General features: G+C 37.3%; 1 protein-coding gene across 10 annotated transcripts in view; it reads right to left on the reverse strand.

The window, feature by feature from the left end:
* Positions 1-3659: 3659 nt before the first annotated feature.
* Positions 3660-22862, reverse strand: part of DGKB (diacylglycerol kinase beta) — a 796780-nt gene continuing 777577 nt past the window's right edge. For 9 of the 10 annotated variants that reach the window (XM_067042590.1, XM_067042594.1, XM_067042588.1 and 6 more), the window contains one exon: positions 3662-7446. In XM_067042590.1, the coding sequence (XP_066898691.1) occupies positions 7339-7446 (108 nt within the window). In that variant the 3' untranslated portion in view covers positions 3662-7338. Of the gene's footprint in view, positions 7447-22862 lie in introns of all 10 variants that reach the window. The other variant, XM_067042589.1, reaches the window with a different exon arrangement.

Consider the following 22862-nt stretch of genomic DNA (forward strand, 5'->3'; position numbering starts at 1 on the left):
GGAATATCATCTATTTCTAGAAAAATACAGTTGGCATTGTCGATGAAGGATTGAAGTAGGGACAAAGAGGATTTTCCTGCTGTTGCTACTACTACTACTACTACTACTACTACTACTACTACTACTACAATTAATACTATTATATTTCCATTGAAGCTGAGAGAAGTAATTTGAATGTTTGCCAATAGAAAATAATTTTGAAAATTATCTCTACTTAATCCTCACAGTAACCCTGAAACAGATCTTATGTTTATCCCTATTTTAAAGGTGAGAAAACTGAGGCTTAGAGAGATTAATTTTCTCCTGAAACATACTTGTAAAACAAGCAGCTGGGATCAAAATTTATACCTCTGTGTCCAGAACCCTCTTACAGTTCCCAAAGGCAGATTTCTCTTGAAGTTCTCACGCTGAATCTTCTGGTTATCTGACTGGCATGGGCCCATCCCCAAACTTGATGAACAGAGGGAGGAAGCAGCAGCCTGCTCAGTCACAGGGCAGAGTCACAGAGTGCTGCTTCACTCTGGGGACCACCACATCCACCAGGACACAAGACAACACCCTGTGTAGCCTAGGGGAGCATCCACACTAATCTTGACCTCAAGTAAAATGAACACCAAGAGATGCAGCTCTACTCCAAGCTTAGAGGCCATTTTCACCTTGGCCTACTGGCCTCTGGGTCCTGTGAGGACCTGAATGACCTAGACCACGACTAGTGGGGTCAAAGGGCTGGAATTCTCTGAGAACCCACCTGGGATGATATCGCTCATATGCAGAATCTAAAACAAAAATGATACAAATGAACTTATTTACAAAACAGAAACAGACTCACAGACTTAGAGAACAAACTTATGGGTACCAGCGGGGAAGGGGGATGGGGAGGGATAAATTGGGAGTTTGGGACTGACATGTACACACTGCTGGGTTTAAAATGGATAACCAACGAGGACCTACCGGATAGTACAGGGAACTCTGCTCAATATACTGTAACCTAAATGGGAAAAGAATTTGAAAAAGAATAGATATATGCATATGTATCACTAAATCACTTTGCTGTACACCTGAAACTAACACAACATTGTTCATCAACTATGCTCCAATATAAAATAAAAATTTAAAAAATTACTTCAACCACACAAAAAAGTTACTTTGGAGAAATTACATCAGAACATTATCAACGGGAGTTAGGAAGCCAAAATAAATTTTGAAACAATCAATTAAAAAGCGTATTCAACCATCCTAGAGAAAAGATTGAGTTATCTTTCTATTTTCTCTGTGAAAAATATTACAAAACTGTCATCTACATGGAGAGGACCAAAGAGGATGCAGGCAAAAAGTGTAGGGAAAAATAGGGAAGTGGAATGGGCAATTAATTCCTTTCTAAAAAGATATTTTGCTTTGTAATTTTGTATTTTTTTTTTTAATGAGATGTCACTAAATTTTATGAGCTTCCTGACAAAAAGGACCTGGATCAACCCTGGACTACAATTATAATTTAGGTAGGAAATGAGGATACGGACAAAGACCATAGGGATGATGAGTAGGGAGCGGACTTGATAAATATTAGGTGGTAGAGGGGGTGGGACTGAGTGGACGGGTAGGAGTGGTATTTAGGAATGGTTGAGCCTTTCCCTCAATTCTCACTTTGGAGACCAAACTGGTGCAATTCACCTAGAAATTAGTACAGCAGGTAGAAAAAGATTTGTATTATTTTGGAGATTTTTAGTTCGATATGCCTGTGGGGTACTAAAGAAAAGTAAATAGGCAGCAAAAATATAAACTGAATTCAAAAACATTTGAATTTGAGATACAGAATAGGGAGTCCTAGGTGTATAGGTATATTTAAAACCATAAATTAGGTGATGTTTATGCAGTAAATATAAGGAAACGTATATAATGAGTAAAACAGGGTTGGGGAAGGCAATGATAGATGGAGAGAGAGAAGCCAATGAGCAGGGCTGAAATTAAAAATATTTAATAGCTTATATAAAAGTATGAGTGGATCAAAATATTTTAAAATTCCCTTTAATTTTTCAAAGAAAATATCTAATTCTCTGAAGATTTCTATCTCTCTATGTATCTATATAACTATCTATCTAATATCTATCTACTCCTCTAATGGAATACATTTTGGTGTAAGTAATCTATCAGGTTTTTCCAATGATTTTCAAGTCACTTGTTTCATCCGATGTAGCTGTTGCTAGTTGAATAACTCTGGTCCTTGAGCTGTGCTCTGACATGGGAACAACATCAAACTCTTCCTGAATGTGTTTTTTCTTAGAGCAACTGACTCAATGTGTTTTCTGAGATCAACTGGATATCTGGATAGAAAAATGGAGTAAGAGAGAGAGAGACTTTTGAACCTGCTATGACTCTGCTTCCATTTGTAAGATGTTACATTATATTATTCTACTAGGATTTTTTTCTATTATTCTAGTCTATTATTATATTATGAATTTTTAACTTGTATTATTTTATACGGGTTTTCTAAATATTTAATTTTTATACATTTAGCATTAACACATTTTACAACTAGTATTCTCTATTACTTTAGTCTTCTGTAAGTTTTAGAGAGTTTATAAAATTACTTACATTATTTTAACCAAACTCTCTGAAAATGTAGAATGGCCAGATATTGCTTTGAGGCTTTCTAAGTCAGACTTGGTAGTTGTTGTTGCTTTGTCTCTATTCCAGAATGCAAAATTAATTGACAGTCACTTAATCCTAATTTGAGGTTTTGCCTTATTCTCTCTCCCTCCTTCATTACTTCCCTTCTTTATTTTTTCCCTGCTTTCCCCTTTTTCCTCCCTTCTCTTGCTCCTTCCTAATAATTTAAAATAAACCCACTATTCAAATGCCTGATTTATGAATTCCCTAAACTTTTAATGAATTGAGGCAATGAAGCACCCAGGACCTGGTTTCTATCCCTATGGCCTCACTCACCTTCTCTGATTCAGGAGCTCCTTCTTTCTCCTTCTCTCTTCATGTAAAAGTCTAGTTACCCTGAAAAGCCATTTACAGATTTACCTTCTCTAGAGGATTTTTAAAAATTCCTTCAACCAAATCACCTTTCCTCATTTGAATACATATCATATTTTGCTTGCCTTGGTTCTTACCATGATCAATAATTTACTTAACTCTTCTAATAGATGGAAAGACACTTAAAGAAGAGATTGTATCATTAAAAAAATTCTTTAATTTCTTCAACCCCTTTGTAAAATACCATGTACCTGGTCAGTGCCCATGAGATATTTGCTGAAGTCAGTTACACAAAATAAAATCAGAAATCAGTATCATCCAGAAAATTCAATGTAAGCCCTTACAGAACCCCCAGCCTAGTCTTTCAGTCCCCATGATTCTATCATCTGGTTTGCTGACATTCCTGGAATCTCTGAAATTGGTGGAATAATGTTCACAGCAGCACCTTGGGGCCAAAGCACCACAAAGTAGAATGGTTTGATTCTTAATGACAACAAATTTGGCCCCCAAATACCCAGACTCCTTTCTCCCTGACAAAAGACAGGTGGTCTGTCTGGTACCCCCACTGGATATTCAGTAGATATTCAGTCTACCCCAGACAGTCACTGGGGTAGACTGTCAATTGCTTGGAGAGTTTATGGAAAAAATCAGGGCAAAATGGCAGTAAGGAATGACACAACTGAATGGTTAACATTTTTATTTCAAAAAAGCAGGATACTGTATGTAACACTTTCTGAGAAAATAATTAAGATAGTATAATGAAATGAATTCCATGTTTTTAAGCGCAATACAGATGTATAGAATCCTTTCAATGTGAGTTTATTCAAACTTTATTTAAATAGAATGCACTTTAATTGAGAGATTTAAGGGGTGATTTCTGCATTTCACAAAATAAAAGTTCTTCTGCAAGTTTCTGTTTGTTTATTTATTTAAATTTTACATCCTCAACATATATTACAAGGGCTTAATATTTTAATTTAGAACATATGTAGTGTACTTGAATAGCTCTTTGGGCTAATATGTGCCAAGAAAGGTACATTGTCCTTTTTATAACCAATTAAAAACAAACTAACTTTGACACAAAAAGGAATGGGGTCATAAGTTTCAGCTAATTCAAATAGAATACAGTCTGAGATTCAAAACAAATTCTTCCTTGGAAACTGCAGTTGTTTCCCATCCTCCTAAATAAGGAAAAAAAGAACAAAATGCAAAAAAATATATGTCATTCATTAATTCTCACTGGATTTGAATTTCCCCCTGCAGTAGAATACACTAAATATCTGAGTCTTTTGCTTTATTCTGGCTATAATCACATAAACTGTTTAAAAAATAAAAACTTTAAAAATTCTGTTTTCTTCACTTTCTTCCAGATATCTTTTCCTGCCACAATAAACTGACCAGCACTCTTAGCATCAGATACACATGGTATACACATGTAAGTGGAGAAATACATTTACGTCCTTTAATATTCCTGGATCTACACAGACACCTCCTTTCCTGTTAGAAGCACAGATATCCAGGTTTATTCTGGAATCTCTATTTATCTCCTCAGTGTATGGCAATGTTTAGCAAAGTGCACATCTCTTTTCCCCTTTTCCTCTGATCCCTGAGATCCCAGTTTAATTTTTACTCAAGAGCTTCATCCACTTAAAACTTTGTACAACTATATCTACTGTATTTAAAAGAGGTTGACTCAACAACGCAAACGCTCACCCCCACACACGTAAGAAAAGCTTCCATCTTACAAAGCTAATATTATTTAATATTCCTATATACCATGGAGCTTTCAGTTTGGAGTTTTTCTTAAAATATATATCCTTCACTTGAAGCTGTCATAAAAATGGGGAGAACACCTTCTCTGATTTCAAAACCATCAAAGTAGGTTTTTAAAAACTACTTTCCAAACCCCAGGAGTAGTGTACTTGAAGGGCAAGCTCATCAGTATCTCTAGAAAATGAGTTGGGAAAAGTAAAATTTGATTCCTATTTGAACATTTATTATTGGTACCAATGAATCCTACTGACTGAAAATGTAACTACAATTATCACTAATTATAATATAGCTACAATGAAGTAAAGCTGCATCCCATTATTTCAACTATTGAAGTGTTATAGTTAAGTGTTATTGTTTGATTTCTGTCATCCCACTGTCTATTCAACAGCTTTTCATTGCACAGATTTTTAAAAATGATTCACAAACTCTTGCTGCCTTCAAACTATATACTATAAAAGGTAGCCAAGAAATAACTGTATGTTGTACTGAACAGAAAATAATTTGTGGCTTCAGAATATGTTTTTGACACAAAGCCTGCCTGCCCATTGTAGAAAATTTTGTCAATTTATGTGAAAATATTTATTACCTGTAACCATAGATACACAAAATCAATGTGTGTGTTATGTAACATTACATCAGTGATGCATTTGTTACTGCTTTGAGATTTCTTCTGGTCTTGATTACAGCTCTGCCAAATAACATTTTTTTTTATTATACTAGGGCAAGTGATTGCTGGGCTACATTTGCAATTGTAATGATAATTTTCCTGAGAATGTTAAATTATGTCTTAATTTATTCAAAAGCTTTTATTTTCAAAGCAATTAAACTTATTGTTGATTGATATTTACCATCCAATGCTCCTGGAACACTAAAAGAATATGCTTTATATATAATCTTCCATTATAGCACAATGCTTGAGGGGAGCTATTTTATACAACAGCATTCAGTTGAGTCTTCAAATCAAAGAACAAAAATTATAGCAATTTCACTTGAAATCCATAAATCCATGCTCAGGATTATGTTCAACAGAATCACTAAATGCTATTTGTAATTCAAAGATGAATGAATCAATAGAAAAATAGAACTGATAAATCATTAGCACTTTAATGCAGAGTGGAGAGAGAAACTAATAAATCATGCACTTCAAGCACTTGTTTTCCTTATGGCATGTTTGAAAACATAAAACATACAATGATAAGATGCAGGTCAATATGAATGAACAATACCAAATCTGCTCAGAATAGCATTTCATTTTATATCACAGGCTTAATGAAACACTTAAAAAATACTATTCCATAATTTCTTCAAACAATCAGAGAATCCACCCATGCCATGAAATACTTTAACAACAATCTAGGCCGTTATTTCCAAATAAATATTTGAAATGTCACAGAGATGGGAGGAGAGTAGGTGAGGGGGAGGGTGCAAATGCATGCATGATTAGCTTCAATGAGCTCAATATTATTACAGGTATCAATTTATACTAGAAAGGAACTGATACAATCATTTACTTTCTCAAGTGTACTTAACTGATCCATTAAAAATTACAGACGTCTATGCTTATAAATGACCGAAAAAGCAAGAAATCAGCCATTGAGCTTTGATTGCATTGTACAGCTTATTGTCTGTGAAAAGTGAGAATTTTTATTATAATTAATGGGTAATTCACTCTCTTCCAGAGTTTTAGTCATCACAAAATGGCACATCAGAACCATAGATTTTCTCCACAATGCTTAATTAATTATGCATTAACCCATTTCTGTCGAAGCATCTTTTTCTGACTCTTTGGTGGGAAACACAGTTTATTAGGCACATAGTTTTAAACATCTATTTGGTTACTGTTGTGATTAAGAATTTTCTTCTAAATTCACATGCAGAAGGGAATAAGGCTTGCCATGATAACACACTTTACTGCCAAGTAACATGTTGTCACTTATGTCTGGAATTAAAAACAAAACTAAACAAACTAAAAACCACTTCCTACTTTTTAGCACAAGAATACTTTATACCTGATATCTTAAATTCCACTCAGAAGCATCAAGATGTCGAAGAAAAACTACTTAGATACAGCAAGTAGACAACTATTTAACAAAACCTTTCAATTAAAAGCTTCTCCTCAACTCACAGGTCAAAGATCATTGACATACTGTTTGATTCTAAAGGGAAAAGTATAGCAATCTGCAATTATGATTATTGTAGCATTATTAAGTAGTGCTTATTAATAACTGGAATCACATTTCCCGTGATATTTCCTTTTTTTGTTGTACAGATTTTTTTTTACAGGTTAGTAAATGGAAATTGGAGAAGGAATGGGTAGGAGACCAAAAAATTTATGGGAATGCATGCAACAAAAATAGGCAGTATCACTTCATGTAAACTTCTGCTTTCTTCATGCAAAGATGCTCATAAAAACTGAGACATTAAATTTTCTAATAGCTGGATTTTACATTAGCTCAGTAACAAAAACTGTTAAACCAATTCCATGACTTTGCATGAGCAGGAGACTTGAAATTGTTCAACGATTTCCAGCATAAGTGTTCCATGGCCCAATGATGCTAATTAAATCTCTAAGAATGAAAAGATACAGGATTATTCCTTGGTTCGGTTTCTTGTTCTTTTGAGGAGGGAGCAGAACAACCCGGTTTTGGGAGGAGGGCCCATAAGCATCGGAGCTTGGTTCTTGTGCATAATTTTTATCTAGGGAAAAAAAGAGAAAGAGGGTAGGGTAATCTCCATATATAACACCAATTTCTGAGAATCTCTCTTAAGGTTAATAATATCCCCTGAATTACTGAGACAACACAAGTATACAATGTAATTTCAGAGTTTCTATTATTTCAAAAATATCTTTAAGGAAGATAAGGTATATATTTAAACTATATTCCAATGCTCAGGGTGCTACCAAGAAATTAATTGAAATTACATTTTAAATATCATATTACTTCTAACCTCACTTGTAATAACACCCCCAAATTCCTTGTTCATGCCATGTGATTATCGAGTATAATTTATTGACCATTAGTTATGTATTATTTACTTAAGATAGGAAAGGCTGCACCATTATAGTATTCAGAATCCCAGTTATAGCCCCACATCAAGATGTACTTGATATCAAGGCAAGCCTTATTTACTCTGCTAATCAGATTGTTTCTCTCTTTCAATATGAACTGCAAGGCTTAATTTCAAAACAATCATTACGAATGAAAGTCAAAAGTTAAAGTGCATAAAAGGTCAGAAATAATGAACTAGCTTTCTAATTTGTTAATTAATTGGTAATAGAATAGAATCAAATATTGAAAAGCCTGCTTAAAACATTCTGAGAGACTGTTCTAAAGCTACTCTTTTTGATTTCTTTGAAATAAAACTACGAATCTCCTTAAATGAGACAACCTTAAAGTAGATTATGTCTGCAATTTTCTCTAATTCAAGCCTAAATTAGAGAAGACATTTTATGAATATATGCTATGCTCAAAGCTAATTGAAAGCAATTATCAAAGTGGCATTTTGTCTGTGACTTTAAGATACATTGTAAGATAATAAATGATTCTCATTATGTAATAAAAAGGTCACATCTTGCCTTTGGGCTAGTGACGCTAAGAGTTTTTCAAAAGCAATCTGAGACATTTTCTTTAGAGAACTGCGACTAATATAAGAACCATCGCTTATTAAATATCAGTTGTCACCAGCACAGCACCCACATCAGAGAAGAGTATTTCTTTCAAAAAGAAACACCACCTCATTAAAAGCTGCAAAAATATATCTCTTAAAGTGCATAGCTGACATTTTCAAGTTAAAATGAATATCCTTCAGTTGTCATTGACTAATAGCAATGAAACAAAAAAAAGTGGATGTCACGTGGACAGGATCATTAAAATCGGCACTGGGGCTGTTGGGAAATGGAGATTTACTTCACAGTCTAGAAAGACAGAACTATGTTAAAAATCAGGATAAATGAACAACTCTTGATTTAACTCTGTTGGAATCAGGTTATTCTGGGAAGATTCAGTGTTCTTTGTACTGTAAAAATAAATTGCACCTGTAAAAGGCCACCAGGCTAAACCAGCCTCAAACTCTCTGGATATCTGATTTCATTTTATTTTATTTTTCTTATCTTATGAATTGGGGAATCAATAGATAGTTAAGATGCTAGAATGCACCTATCTATGTAGATTGAAAAAGATCTCTACCAGATTTTCTCTCCTAATAATTCATTTTTAGATTACGTCCTACCTTATGTTATTGATTTTATATTCCTCTAGAGTATAAAACCGAATACACCATCATTCACTCATTTATTCATTTCACAAAATGTATCAAGCCCCTACTATGCCTCAGACACTGTACCATGAACCTCGAATAAACAAAGCACAATCTCTCCCCCCAGTAAATTATAGTCAAGGAAGAGAAATTTAACAAGCACGTTCAATAGTGTTATAGATGCTGAAATACAAGGCTAAGCAGAAAGGCACTAATTTTTTTAATGCTGAAAATAAAAATGAAACTTTTTATACAAAAATGTCAGTTTAAAATGAGTACCTGATAAGGCAGTTAACACCTATTACTTATGTCATAACCTTAGATTCAAACAGAACGTAAGTAACTAAGGTAAAAAAATAAAGATTTCTGATTCACAGTTGCTGGACTAAATCCTTTAGAGGGTGTGATAATATTAGGGCCTTTTGGAAAACAAGATAATTATTAATAAATTACTGTTGTTAAGATGTTAGAAGAAATATATCATTCTAGTCACTTACAAAAGATTAGCATCAATTTATGACAAAGCATAGCCAAAATACCGCAACTTATTGTGTATGAGATTTTGTTTGCCCTTTGTATTTTTTAAGTTATTTGGATTTTGTTTGATCATAGCTATCTTTTTATTAACAATCCCTTTTAAAGAAATTACATGTTGCTATTCCTTTGAAAAACAGCACAGTATCTCATTCAGTGCTCTTGACACAGTGCGACCCTTAATCCATACTACTGACTAATTCGAATTCTAGGTTATAGTTTCAAAGCAGGATAATGGTCCTATTTTTAAAATTATCTGTAATCTATCTTCTTGGTTGTTTAAGCACTCCTATGGTCAAGGTACACAACTCTTTCTTTAATTTAACATTATTTCCGTACAAAATGCAATCTACATCTTTCTGTCTGTTATTCATAAAAATGAGAAACAATTGGCTGTTTTCCTCATAGGGGAGATTACATGGAGGAAACTCACACTCATGAGACGTCTAGTATGTATCCAGGCTCTTTGAATACATTATGTCATCAGATAATTATAGGTCTTTGTATATTTGAGCAGAGCAAAAACACTCCATTAAGGATGAGAAAAATTCCAGTCCAAGTGAACTGTTGGTACTGTAGTCACAGAAAGTCCAGGTGAGGTTTCAGAAAGCTGTAGAGACTTAAGTGTAATTTAGGTTCAGATGGCCCGTGTTGGGGGAACCTGGTTAAGGGCACCTCACCAGGCATAGGATAATGACTCAGATGCCTGTTTCAACTCCACATTGTTACATTTTTATTACTACTTTTTCTGAGAACCTGTTATCTACAAGAAAAACAATACAGAGTAAGGAGCAGATTTCATCCCCCAAAGATTTTATTATATTAAGTCTCAGCAATCTGAAAACATGAGCCAAACATTAGGTTCTCTTTAAGTGTTTCCATTTGTTTAAGAGTCAGGTAGTTAATTCTTAGTTGTTTCTCAATACATCAAATATTTATGGAGCACCAGCTATGAGCAAGGCAGTTTGCAAGACTGTTTAGTTTGGAAGAGAACCTGAGATTATAATTGAGAGAGAATTGTGGGCACTAATCAGCAATGGTGATGGGGCTCCTAGGAGCTGGAATGGCTGTACGAAGGTCGAAGAGCATTGCTAAAAATGCAAGATAGATATTGTCAGAATTAGAATGATGTTCTATTAAGAACTCTTCATTTCTACTTATCGTCTATTCCTTTGGAAAACAACAGCAGCAAAAGTCTCATGACTCTTTCTACTTCTATCTTCCTATTTCAAATTAAGATTGGACACATCTAAAAATATAAACAGAAAAAAATTGATTTCAGTTTCAGTTTTATAATTATTCAATATGAAATAAAAATTCACATACAGAAACCAGATGAAGGATTATAAAGCACAGTTTTCTTGTTTCTGTGACATTGTCAGGGTTGCATGGTGTGATAGACAGCTCCACCTCATAAATGTAATATGACCGACAATAACAAGAATAAAAATAACAAGATTTGGCTTTTACTGTGTGCTGAGTATTATGCTAAGTGCTTTACACACATTATTCACATGCTACCTGTTGCATCCAGCTCTTTGAGTTGCTCTTGACAGAAGTCTACTCCCATAAAAGTAATATTATCAAAGAACATAGAACTGAAAAACGATGTCCTAAAAGGGATAGAAGAGAGGTTTATATCTTACAGTACACGGTGAACAGTGTCTAGTCCCACTAGACTTTTGTATTCTCTCTGAAGGCTTTTAGTCCAACTAAAATTGAGGAAGACTGGAAGGTCTTCCTGCACTCATTCTCCAAGCAGTATTTGGCCCAGCTCATTGTTATTTTCTTTCCTAGCTCCCTGTCTCTCAGCATCAAATATTCCTAATACTCTTCACTGTGAAGAGTAATTATTTTTCTTCCTCATGTGATAGGAACACCCTACTTAACACCCAGTCCCTGAATGACACATCTACCGAAGCAAGTGCTTATCAAAGCATCCTGATAAGATCAGAATAAAGGTGGATCTATTCTATCTTCAAGGAATTCTCATACCTAATATCAAAAGAATATTTTTATCATAATTTTTAAAATATATTATCTAATTTTACCCTCTCAACAAACCCTGGGAGGTAGGTGTCAACACACTTATTTTACAATACAGGACAGAAACTTAGGTTCTGTAACTTGCACTATACCACTCAAGTTGGTAAGTGCAAAAGCTGGGTTTTGAAAGCTGACTCTCAAATCTCCCAAGCACTCCTAGTTAATTCCCACCTCTGCACTTTTGTGTCAATTAGTGCTTTGGAGAACCTTCCCTCAAACTTTGACCCCTGTCCTGCCCAGCTCAAATAACACATTACTTTGAAATTTCAAAGCACAGTGAGATAAAGAAGATTCTAAATGTTCTCTGAGAGGAAAAACAGGTCACTTACAGAAAAATAAAAATCAGCATGCATTAAGCTTCTCAAAAACATGAGTGGTAGAAGAAAATGGAGAAACACTGTCAAACCCCAGAAGAAAAGTTAATTTTATCTTAGAATTCTATACTTAGTCAATGGATTGATTAAATGCAAGGGTACAATGAAGATACTTTCATTCATAAAAGGATCTAGAGAGTTTACCATTTATATGTCCTTTAAAACATATTTGAGGATGTTCTCCAGCAGAACAGATGCGTGAGCTAAGAAAGATTAAAGAAACAGAGGGTCACATTGACAACACCAAACGCTGGTGAGAATGTAGAGCAAAAGGAACTCCCATACATAGGTGCTGGGAATGCAAAATGGTGCAGCCACTTTGGAAGACAGTATGGAGGTTTCTTACAAAACTAAATATACTCTTATCATATGATCCAGTGTTTGCACTCTTGGGATTTAACCAAAAAAGTTGAAAACTTATATCTGCACAAAAACCTGTACACAGATGTCTGCAGCAGCTTTTCTCATAACTGCCAAAACTTGGAAGCAACCAAGAGGCCCTTCAGTAGGTGAAAGGATATATATAAACTGTGGTATATCCAGACAAAGTAATATTATTCAGTGCTAAAAAGAAATGACCTATCAAGCCATGAAAAGACATGGAGGAAACTTAAATGCATGTTATTAAGTGAAAGACGTCAATGTGAGAAGGTTACATCCTGTATGATTCCAATTATATGACATTCTAGAGAAGGGAAAACTATGGGGACAGAAAAAAGATAAGTGGTTGCCAGGGTTTATGGGGGAGAGTGATGAACAGATGAAACACAGAGGATTTTTAGGCCAGTGAAAATATTCTTTAGGATGTTATAATGATGGATACAAGACATTACACATTTGTCCAAGCCCATAGAATGAACAACACCAAAAGTGAACCCTAGTGCAAACTATGGACTTCGGATGACTATGATGTGTCAATGTAGGTTCATTGATTATATCAAAGATACCATTTCGGTGGGGAATTCTGCTAGTGGGAAGGCTATGTGTGTTGGGTGGTGGGAGGTATATGGGGAATCTCTGTACCTTCATCTCAATTTTATGGCGAACCTAAAAGGGCTGAACAAGATTAACAACAAAAAGAGTATCCAACTGAGACCCAGGATGAGAGATCTGCAAGAAACCTAGCAAGAAACCTGCAGGGAAGGGCTTCTGCCATATAAAGAAGGGAGTGGGGATAATAGATTAATTGATACCATGTAGTTTTAAAAAAATGAGAATTATTATAAGGATGACTTTACAAAGAAAAAAGAGATTATGAAAGCTTGATAGGAAAGAAAATGTAATTGTGTGACAGTACTTGGTTCTACAGTTGACAACTTTTTCATAATCTCAATCATTACATGTTTTATAATGATTTAAATAAAATTTTTCTTCAGAAGCAGAACAAGCATACTGGTTAAAAATCAGACTGCCAGGGTCCACCACTTCCTATCTGGAGACTTTGGGAAGATGACTATAATTCATTTTCCTCATCAGTACTGTAGAGACGTTGGGCTTCCCTGCTGGCACAGTGGTTAAGAATCTGCCTGCCAATGCAGGGGACAGGGGTTCAAGCCCTGGCCCAGGAAGATCCCACATGCCATGGAGCAACTAAGCCCGTGAGCCACAACTTCTGAGCCTGTGCTGTAGAGCCCATGAGCCATAACCACTGAGCCTGCGTGCCACAATTACTGAAGCCTGTGTGCCTACAGCCCATGCTCTGCAACAAGAAAAGCCACTGCAATGAGAAGTTCGTGTACCACAACAAAGAGTAGCCCCCGCTCGCCACAACTAAAGCCCGCACACAGCAACAAAGACCCAATGCAGCCAAAAATAAATAAATAAAATAAAGTTCCATTAAAAAAAAATACTATAGAGACTTTAATATAGTGTCCATTTCATTGGTTTCTTGTAAGGACTAAATGAATAAATGTACACAAAACGCTTAGTATGTTACCTGCCACATAAAAATCACTCAGTACATATTAACTATTAGTAAGAGTTAAATGGAGTAATGTAAGAGTATTAAAAACCACTTTCTATAGCATAAATTAAGTAGAATATACCTAAAACTATTAAGTCAAAAAAATTACAGCAAAGCAGATTGTTTACAGACATGCAGTAAACAATCAGAAGAGACAGCCAAAGAATCAAAGAGTGGACCTGGTGACACAGAAATGTTGGGAGAGAGGCTAGCCGTTTTTCTTGGAACACTATACATTCTGCTTTTTTTTTTAATGTACACAAATTATTTTGATATGAGTGTTAAAAAAATTAACAATGAGGGGACCTTCAAGATGGTGGAGGAATAAGACATGGAGATCACCATCCTCCCCACAAATACATCAAAAATACATCTACATGTGGAACAACTCCTACAGAACACCTACTAAATGCTGGCAGAAGACCTCAGACTTCCCAAAAGGCATGAAAATACCCACGTACCTGGGTAGGGCAAAAGAAAAAAGAAAAAACAGAGACAAAAGAATAGGGATGGGACCTGAACCTCTGGGAGGGAGCTGTGAAGGAGGAAAAATTTCCACACACTAGGAAGCCCCTTCACTGGTGGAGACTGGGGGTGGGCGGGGGGAAGCTGTGGAGCCATGGAGGACAGCATAGCAACAGGGGTGCAGAGGGCAAAGCTGAGATATTTCCACACAGAGGATCAGTGTCGAGCAGGACTCACCAGCCTGAGATGCTTGTCTGCTCACCCACCGGGGTGGGTGGGGGCTCGGAGCTGAGGCTCAGGCTTCAGAGGTTGGATTCTAGGGAGAGGACTGGGGTTGGTTGTGTGAACACAGACTGAAGGGGGCTAGTGCACCACAGCTAGCTGTGAGGGAGTCCAGGAAAATGTCTGGAACTGCCTAAGAGGCAAGAGACCATTTCTCAGGGGTGCACGAGGAGAGGGGATTCAGAGCACTGCCTAAACAAGCTTCGCAGACAGGCACAAGCTGCGGCTATCAGCTCGGACCCCAGAGATGGGCATGAAACGCTAACGCTGCTGCTGCCACCACCAAGAAGCCTGTGTGCAAGCACAGGTCACTATCCACACCACACCCCCCCACCCTGGGAGCCTGTGGAGCCCGCCAATGCCAGGGTCCCATGATCCAGGGACAACATCGCCGGGAGAACACAGGGAGCGCCTCAGGCTGTTGCAAAACTCATGCCGGCCTCTGCCACCACAGACTGGCCCTGCATTCTAATTATGACTACTGTACCCTTCCCTCCCCCTGGCCTGAATGACCAAGAGCTGCCTAATCAGCCACTGCTTTAACCCCCTCCTGTCTGGGTGGGGGACAAATGCCTGAGGGTGACATACACGCAGAGGTGGGGCCAAAACCAAAGCTGAACCCCAGGAGCTGTGCAAACAAAGAAGAGAAAGGGAAATCTCTCCCAGCAGCATCAGGAGCAGTGGATTAAATCCCTACAATCAACTTGATGTATCCTGCATCTGTGGAATACCTGAATAGACAACAAATCATCCCAAAATTGTGGCGGTGGACTTTGGGAGCAACTGTAGACTTGGGGTTTGCTGTCTGCGACTGACTTGTTTCTGATTTTTATATTTATCTTACTTTAGTGTTTAGCACTTGTTATCACTGGTGGATTTCTTAATTGGTTTTGTGGCTCTCTTTTTTCAAATTATTATTATTTTCTACTTTAAAATATTTTTTTCTTTTTAAAATTAATTAGTTTTTTTCTTTCTTTTGCTCTCCCTTTTCTTCTGAGCCATGTGGTTGACAGGGTCTTGGTGCTCCAGCTTGGTGTCAGGCCAGACCCTCCAAGGTGGGAGAGCCAAGTTCAGGACACTGGACCACCAGAGAACTCCCATCCCCATGTAATATCAATTGGTGAGAGCTCTCCCAGAGATCTCTGTGTCAGTGCTAATACCCAGCTCCACCCAACAGCCAGCAAACTCCAGTGCTGGATACCCCATACCAAACAACTAGCAAGACAGGAACACAACCACACCCATTAGCAAAGAGGCTGCCTAAAATCATAATAACTTCACAGAAACCCCTAACACACCACTGTACGCAGTCCTGCCCACCAGAAAGATAAGATCCAGCCCCACCCACCAGAACGCAGGCACCAGTCCCCTCCACCAGGAAGCCTACACAAGCCACTGAACCAACCTCACCCACAAGGGGCAGATACCAAAAACAACAGGAACTATGAACATGCAGCCTGTGAAAAGGAGACCCCAAACACAGTAAGTTAAACAAAATGAGAAGACAGAGAAATATGCAGTAGATGAAGGAGCAAGGTAAAAACCCACCAGACCAAACAAATGAAGAGGAAACAGGCAGTCTACCTGAAAAAGAATTTAGAGTAACGATAGTAAAGATGACCCATAATCTTGGAAATAGAATGGAGAAAATACAAGAAATATTTAAGAAGGACCTAGAACAACTAAAGAGCAAACAAACGATGAAGAACACAATAAATGAAATTAAATATTCTCTGGAAGGAATCAACAACAGAATAACTGAGGCAGAAGAATGGATAAGTGAACTGGAAGATAAAATACTGGAAATAACTACCTCAGAGCAGAATAAAGAAAAAAGAATGAAAAGAATTGAGGACAGTCTCAGAGACCTCTGGGACAAAATTAAACGCATCAACATTTGAATAATATGGGTCCCAGAAGAAGAAGAGAAAAAGAAAGAGTCTGAGAAAATATTTGAAGAGCTTTTAGTTGAAAACTTCCCTAACATGGGAAAGGAAACAGTCAGTTAAGACCAGGAAGTGCAGAGAGTCCCATACAGGATAAATCCAAGGAGAAACATGCCAAGACACATATGAATCAAACTATCAAAAATTAAATACACAGAAAAAATATTAAAAGCAGCAAAGGAAAAGCAGCAAATAACATACAAGGGAATCCCCATAAGGTTAACTGCTGACCTTTCAGCAGAAACTCTGCAAGCCGGAAGGGAGTGGCAGAACATATTTAAAGTAATAAAATGGAAAAACCTACAAACAAGATTACACTATCCAGCAAGGATCTCATTCAGATTCAATGGAGAAATTAAAACCTTTACAGACAAGCAAAAGCTAAGAGAATTCAGCACCACCAAACCAGCATTACAATAAACACTAAAGGAACTTCTCTAGGAAGGAAACACAAGAGAAGGAAAACACCTACTATAACAATCCCAAAACAGTAAAGAAAATGGTAATAGGAACATACATATCATAATTACCTTAAATGTAAATGGATTAAATGCTCCAACCAAAGGACATAGACTGGTTGAATGGATACAAAAACAAGACCTGTATACATGCTGTCTATAAGAGACCCACTTCAGACCTAGAGACACACACAGACTGAAAGTGAGGGGATTGAAAAAGATATTCCATGCAAATGGAAATCAAAAGAAAGCTGGAGTAGCAATTCTCATATCAGACAAAACAGACTTTAAAATAAAGATTATTACAAGAGACATAGAAGGACACTACATAGTGATCAAGGGATCAATCCAAGAAGAAGACAGAACAATTGTAAATATTTATGCACCCAACATAGGAGCACCTCAATATATAAGGCAAAGGCTAACAGCCATAATAGGGGAAACCGACAGTAACACAATCATAGTAGGGGACCTTAACACCCCACTGTCACCAATGGAGAGATCCTCCAATATGAAAATAAATAAGGAAACACAAGCTTTAAATGACACAATAGACCAAATAGATCTAATTGATATTTATAGAACATTCCATCCAAAAATAACAGAATACACTTTCTTCTCAAGTGCTCATGGAACAGTCTCCAGGATAGACCATATCTTGGGTCGCAAATCAAGCCTTGGTAAGTTTAAGAAAACTGAAATCATATTAAGTATCTTTTCTGACCACAATGCTATGAGACTAGATATCAGTTACAGGAAAAAAAATCTGTAAAAACTACAAACACATGGAGGTCAAACAATATGCTACTAAATAACCAAGAGATCACTGAAGAAATCAAAGAGGAAATTAAAAAATACCTAGAAACAAATGACAATGAAAACACGATGACCCAAAACCTATGGGATGCAGCAAAAGCAGTTCTAAGAGGGAAGTTTATAGCAATACAATCCTACTTCAAGAAACAAGAAAACTCTCAAATAAACAACCTAACCTTACACCTAAAGCAATTAGAGAAAAAAGAACAAAAAAACCCCAAAATTATCAGAAGGAAAGAATCATAAAGATCAGATCAGAAATAAATGAAAAAGAAATGAAGGAAATGATAGCAAAGATCAATAAGACTAAAAGCTGGTTCTTTGAGAAGATAAACAAAACTGAAAAGCCAGTAGCCAGACTCACCAAGAAAAAAAGGGAGAAGACTCAAATTAACAGAATTAGAAATGAAAAAGGAGAAGTAACAACTGACACTGCAGAAATACAGAGGATCATGAGAGATTACTACAAACAACTATATGCCAATAAAATGGACAACGTGGAAGAAATAGACAAATTCTTAGAAAAGCACAACCTTCTGAGACTGAACCAGGAAGAAATAGAAAATATAAACAGACCAATCACAAGCACTGAAATTGACACTGTGATTAAAAATCTTCCAGGTGAATCCTATCAAACATTTAGAGAAGAGCTAGCACCTATACCTCTTAAACTCTTCCAAAATAAAGCAGAGGGAAAACCACTCTTAAACTTATTCTTCAGGCCACCATCACCCTGATACCAAAACCAGATGAAGATATCACAAAAAAAGCAAACTACAGGCCAATATCACTGATGAACATAGATGCAAAAATCCTCAACAAAATACTAGGAAACAGAATCCAACAGCACATTAAAAGGATCATACACCATGATCAAGTGGGGTTTATCCCAGGAATGCAAGAATTCTTCAATATATGCAAATCAATCAATGTGATACGCCATATTAACAAACTGAAGGATAAAAACCATATGACAATCTCAATAGATGCAGAAAACGCTTTTGACAAAGTTCAACACCCACTTATGATAAAAACTCTCCAGAAGGGCTTCTCTGATGGTGCAGTGGTTGATAGTCTGTCTGCCGATGCAGGGGACACACGTTCGTGCCCTGGTTTAGGAAGATACCACATGCTGCGGAGCGGCTAGGCCCGTACGCTATGGCCGCTGAGCCTGCATGTCTGCAGCCTGCACTCCGCAACGGGAGTGGCCACAACAGTGAGAGGCCTGCGTACTGCAAAAAAAAAAAACACAAAAAAAACTCTCCAGAAAGTAGACTTAGAGGGAACCTACCTTAACATAATAAAGGTCATATATGACAAACCCACAACGAACATTGTTCTCTATGGTGAAAACCTGAAACCATTTCCACTAAGATCAGGAACAAGACAAGGTTTCCCACTCTCACTGATATTATTCAACATAGTTTTGGAAGTTTTAGCCACGGCAATCAGAGAAGAAAAAGAAATAAAAGGAATCCCAATTGGAAAAGAAGAAGTAAAACTGTCAGTTTGCAGATGACATACTATACATAGAGAATCCTAAAGATGCTACCAGAAAACTACTAGAACTAATCAATGAATCTGGTTGAGTAGCAGGATACAAAATTAATGTACAGAAATTTCTTGCATTCCTATACACTAATGATGAAAAATCTGAAAGAGAAATTAAGAAACACTCCCATTTACCAATGCAACAAAAAGAATAAAATACCTAGGAATAAACGTACCAAAGGAGACAGAAGACCTGTATGCAGAGAACTATAAGACACTGATGAAAGAAATTAAAGATGATACAACCAGATGGAGAGATATACCATGTTCTTGGATTGGAAGAATCAACACTGTGAAAATGACTCTACTACCCAAAGCAATCTACAGATTCAATGCAATCTCTGTCAAACTACCACTGGCATTCTTCACAGAACTAGGACAAAAAATTTCACAGTTTGTATGGAAACACAAAAGACCCCGAATAGTGAAAGCAATTTTGAGAAAGAAAAACAGAGCTGGAGGAATCAGTTTCAATGACTTCAGACTATACTACAGAGCTATAGTAATCAAGACAGTATGGTACTGGCACAAAAAATAGAAATATAGATCAGTGGAACAGGATAGAAAGCCCAGAGGTAAACCCACGCACATATGGTCACGTTATTTTTGATAAAGGAGGCAAGAATATACAGTGGAGAAAAGAGAGCCTCTTCTTCAATAAGTGGTGCTGGGGAAACTGGACAGCTACATGTAAAAGAATGAAATTAGAATACTCCCTAACACCATACACAAAAATAAACTCAAAATGGATTAAAGACCTAAATCTAAGGCCAGACACTATAAAACTCACTCTTAGAGGAAAACATTTGCAGAACACTCTATGACATAATCACAGGAAGATCCTTTTTGACCCACCTCCTAGAGAAATGGAAATAAAAACAAAAATAAATGGGACCTAATGAAACTTAAAGGCTTTTGAACAGCAAAGGAAACCATAAACAAGACAAAAAGACAACCCTCAAAATGGGAGAAAAGGGCTTCCCTGGTGGCGCAGTGGTTGGGAGTCCGTCTGCCAATGCAGGGGACACGGGTTCATGCTCCGGTCCGGGAAGATTCCACATGCCGCGGAGCGGCTGGGCCTGTGAGCCATGGCCGCTGAGCCTGCACGTCTGCAGCCTGTGCTCCACAGCGGGAGAGGCCACAACAGTGAGTGGCCCGCATACCGCAAAAAAAAAAAAAAAAAAAAAAAAAAAAAAAGAAGAAAAAAAAATGGGAGAAAACATTTGCAAATGAAGCACCTGAATAAGGATTAATCTCCAAAATATACAAGCAGCTCATGCAGCTCAATATCAAAAAAACAGACAACCCAATCCAAAAGTGGGCAGAAGACCTAAACAGACATTTCTCCAAAGAAGATATACAGATTGCCAAGAAACACATGAAAGGATGCTCAACATCACTAAACATTAGAGAAATGCAAATCGAAACTACAATGAGGTATCACCTCACACAGGTAAGAATGGCCATCATCAAAAAAATCTACAGGGCTTCCCTGGTGGCGCAGTGGTTGCGAGTCCGCCTGCCGATGCAGGGGATACGGGTTCGTGCCCCGGTCTGGGAAGATCCCACGTGCCGCGGAGCGGCTAGGCCCGTGAACCATGCCCGCTGAGCCTGTGCGTCCAGAGCCTGTGCTCCACAACAGAGAGGCCACAACAGTGAGAGGCCCGCATACCACACACACACAAAAATCTACAAACAAAAAAGGCTGGAGAGCGTGTGGAGAAAAGGGAACGCTCTTGCACTGTTGGTGGGAATGTAAATTGATACAGCCACTATGGAGAACAGTGTGGACGTTCCTTAAAAAACTAAAAATAGAACTACCATATGACCCAGCAATCCCACTACTGGGCATATGCCCTGAGAAAACCATAATTCAAAAAGAGTCATATACCACAATGTTCATTGCAGGTCTATTTACAATAGCCACGACTGGAAGCAACCTAAGTGTCCATCTACAGATGAATGGATAAAGAAGATGTGGCCCATATATACAATGGAATATTACTCAGCCATAAAGAGACACGAAATTGAATTATTTGTAGTGAGGTGAATGGACCTAGAGTGTGTCATACAGAGTGAAATAAGTCAGAAAGAGAAAAAGAACTACCGTATGCTAACACATATATATGGAATCTAAAAAAAGTGGTTCTCATGAACCTAGCGGCAGGAAAGGAAGAAAGACGCAGATGTACAGAATGGACCTGAGGACACGGGGAGGGGGAAAGGTAAACTGGGACAAAGTGAGAGAGTAGCACTGACATATATACACTACCAAATGTAAAACAGATATCTAGTGGGAAGCATCCGCATAGCACAGGGAGATCAGCTCAGTGTTTTGTGACCACCTACAGGGGTGGGATAGGGAGGGTAGGAGGGAGTCACAAGAGGGAGGGGATATGGGGATATGTGTATATATACAGCTGATTCACTTTGTTATACAGCAGAAATTAACCCAATATTGTAATATAAAGCAGTTATGCTCCAATAAAGATGTTAAAAATAAAAATTAAAAAATTGAAAAGGAAGAAAAAATAGAGCCACAGACAATTAAAAAAAGAAATTAACAACAGCAAAAGCAAAAATCCCTCTGCAGTGAACTGTCTTCCTCTCTAATGCTTTGGTTCTCCTAATGTGGTTCACAAATCAGGAACAGTGACTTCACTGTTAGAAATGCAGACTCCCAGTCCCACCCAAGACCTGAATCAGATTCAGCTTTGTAATAAGATCCCTAGGTGATTCACATGCATGCTTAAATTTGGGAAGCCCTGGTCTATTTGTCATTTACTTCTCTTTCTACGGGGTAAGACCTATCAGAATCTGACTGACTGACTAAACAAATGACCAGCACCTTCTTATACTCACCCCCCAAACATATGGCTGAAAGCTAATATCAGTGGAACCAAATAGCCTAATTTAACTCAAGTTTAATTAGTCTTATTGTTAATCTACTAGGTGCCAGCTTATTTCAGCTTAGTGCTGGCGATTCCAAGTTGAACAGATACTTTTTAAAACATAACTGAGGTGCACATAGTCAAATGATGGTAACATATGCAGTGGTAGGATGTAACACGAATTGTGCTATGGAGATATTCTCAGAGTGCAATGAGGGCACAAAACAATGCCATTTAGATCATGGGGGAAGGAGCGGACATAATTCGAAGTCTTAGTAGCATCACTCTGGAAGTGTAGCTTAGGGGCTGTGTGCCATAACAAAGACAGTGAGATCGGATGGGAGGTGAATAAAATAATCTAGAAAGAAGTAAAATGGATTTTACTTGCAGCAGTGGCAATGGGGATAGAATACAGGGCAGATTTGAGAGATGGCAAGGAGGTACAATACGCAGGACATGATGGATGTGTGGAGTATTGGAAAAGAGAAAGATTCTAGTATGACTTTCATGCTTTTAGCTTTGTTTGCTAT

This window comes from Kogia breviceps, chromosome 9 (genome assembly GCF_026419965.1).
Source record: "Kogia breviceps isolate mKogBre1 chromosome 9, mKogBre1 haplotype 1, whole genome shotgun sequence".
Taxonomy (NCBI): domain Eukaryota; kingdom Metazoa; phylum Chordata; class Mammalia; order Artiodactyla; family Physeteridae; genus Kogia; species Kogia breviceps.